Raw genomic sequence first — 2,436 nt, forward strand, 5'->3', positions numbered from 1 at the left:
ATTGTGCGCAGCCTGACCTTTCATTTCTACTAGTCTCGCAAAGAATTGTTAATGCTTCCATTTTAAGTAAGTCAAATCAGTCACATGAACCTTTATTAGAGATAAACGTGTTGAGTTTTAAGTGAATATGTGAATGAAAAAAGGAAGTAAAGTTTTTCCACATTAGTGAGAGAAAGGAATTTTTTTATGCATATAGTGAGAAGCATTCCTTTGTGTAGATTATGAGGCAAGAACAAGACATGTCGTCGTTACTTTCTTGAGTTGATTTTATTGGGGTTTTTCCCCCCAAAAAATAGTAAAAGCCTCATTTGATAGTTCATACATTATTTAAACCTGTGTTTGAAGTTGTTGGAACTTCTTTATAGTTCTTAAAGTTGTTCTTGAACTTAACGTTAAAGTTCATATTATTAAATACAAATTTTATACGGGAAAAATAATAAAAGATATCATATGTTGAAGTAATTTGTGTAATGTAAGAGTTATCTTTCTTTCTTTTTTCCTAAAATTAATATACATTAATTATATGGAAGTCAAATTTAAAAAGCAATAAAACAACGACAAAATCAGTGGTCTCCTTACGAATGGGTAGATAGAAGAGGCTCAGATTGGGAGTTTTAACGATAATGGAAGAAGTAAAGAAACTTTCAACGTCAGTATAGTTAGAGTTTATTACATTCTGGAAAAGAAGGTTGTTAATTCTTTTTTACCCCTCTGGTCGTTGCATATGATTTTGGAATCAAGCATAATATACGGCTGTACAATCACTGTTGTTCCTTCAACATGGCTGGCGTCTGAAACCTCTGTAGTTGAAGCCGTAAAAGAACTTATCCGAAAAGTTGCAGTTTTTGGCATTTGTATGGGTCACCTGTTGCTTGGTCAAGCATTGGGGGGTAAGACATGCAAAATGAAATTGTCCGAAACCTTCGAAAAGGCTGTGTTGAGATCAGTGCCCAGGTATATGCACGTGCAACAGAAAACTCTAGCTGATATACTGCTTTGTCGACTCCCGAGTTTTCTGTAACAATTGCACCTCAGTTCATCAATGTGTACATCCGTTTGAGCACTACGTTATTGCATAACGATGATGGTCTAGTTTATAGTTTAAATTAGAGCCGTTTGTACTTCAGATTTGTTGCGTGTGTTCACTTGTACAACAACATACCCAATGAAATCCCACAAGTGGGGTCTAAGGAGGGTGTGTCCGCGTTATATTTTTATAATCTTGACGACTTCCCATATGCAGAATCACAACTACGCTGTTGACCCCGAGTCTCTTCCAGAAGGTGTAGAGGTGACTCATGTAAATTTGAATGACGGAAGCTGTGCTTTTCTTGCCTCCTCTAAAATGAAGCTGATGTCACTTCAATACCATCCCGAAGCATCTCCAGGGCCTCATGATCCAGATACTGGTAAACATATCCAAACTCCACCCCCTCCTCGTATGCAACAAACTTCTACCACTTGTTTCAGTGGTTGTCTATCTTTAGCTGTGAGCTTTTAATGAATATTGCCGTCTATTATGACTTATGTGGACTTGACGAAGATGATAAGTACAATGTCGAATGATGATGTTACATGGCCAATCACTTCTACAAAAGAAAATTTCTGAAGAATTACTTTATGTTGATTAAATCCTAATCTAGAATTCTGTAGTCTAAGTCGACGAAAGTACTTTTTGCTGATCTTGTGTTCATGATAGCTAGTCGAGTTTCGTCTTGCTTCTTGACGGGATAGGGCTTGGTGGTAGTCTAGAGCATCGTTTCTGTCGTAATTTTAGCCTTATTTGTGTAGTTATGTTTAGGTGGTTGCACTATGTTGCTGATGTTACTATTCCTTGCATGTATGCTTTGCACTGCTTTCCTACTAGTTGTCATGTTACCATCGTTTTTCCTTTCCATTACTACTTTGATTTGCCTCACTTGAGTCGAGGTTCTTTCGGAAACAGCCTCACTATCTCCACGAGGTAGGATTTCACTGTGTGGTGTTCATGATAGCTCTCTTATTTCAGTTTCCATCGGAAACTTTTGAGACAAATAGAATTATAAAAGGGTCAAAATTTATACAGTAAACCAAAATTTGCTTGAACTTGAATGCAGCCTAAGTAGCTCGGACTCTTCAAAAATGTCTACAGGTGCGGTGTCAGATCCTCCAAAAATAGTGTATTTTTGAAGGATCCGACACGGGTGCGGCAACATTTTTGGAGAGTCCGAGCAACTTAGAATGCAGTTACTTGAATCACAACTGATTGTATCTTTTCTTTATCTGAGCAGTGTTTGGAGAATTTATACAACTTATGAAGCAAGAAAAAGTGAAGGCATAAGTCGAAGAATCCATCGCGTTGTTTCTCGTTTTGCCATAAATCAAGTCAGAGCAATCTGTCGCGCTGCACCTCTTCGTTGCTATTCTATATGTGTGTGGGCGCGCGCGCTAGCTCTA

At 37.8% G+C, this 2,436-nt stretch overlaps 1 protein-coding gene across 1 annotated transcript; it reads left to right on the top strand.

Annotated features, from left to right (window-relative positions):
• Nucleotides 1–802: 802 nt before the first annotated feature.
• Nucleotides 803–2,435, top strand: LOC124895623 (carbamoyl-phosphate synthase small chain, chloroplastic-like). The gene is made up of 3 exons (XM_047406064.1): nucleotides 803–954; nucleotides 1,244–1,409; nucleotides 2,271–2,435. The coding sequence occupies exons 1-3, from the start codon at nucleotides 898–900 to the stop codon at nucleotides 2,318–2,320; spliced, it is 273 nt and encodes a 90-aa protein (XP_047262020.1). The 5' UTR covers nucleotides 803–897; the 3' UTR covers nucleotides 2,321–2,435.
• The last annotated feature ends 1 nt before the right edge of the window (nucleotide 2,436 follows it).

Source organism: Capsicum annuum, unplaced genomic scaffold, assembly GCF_002878395.1.
Source record: "Capsicum annuum cultivar UCD-10X-F1 unplaced genomic scaffold, UCD10Xv1.1 ctg83324, whole genome shotgun sequence".
NCBI classification, from domain to species: domain Eukaryota; kingdom Viridiplantae; phylum Streptophyta; class Magnoliopsida; order Solanales; family Solanaceae; genus Capsicum; species Capsicum annuum.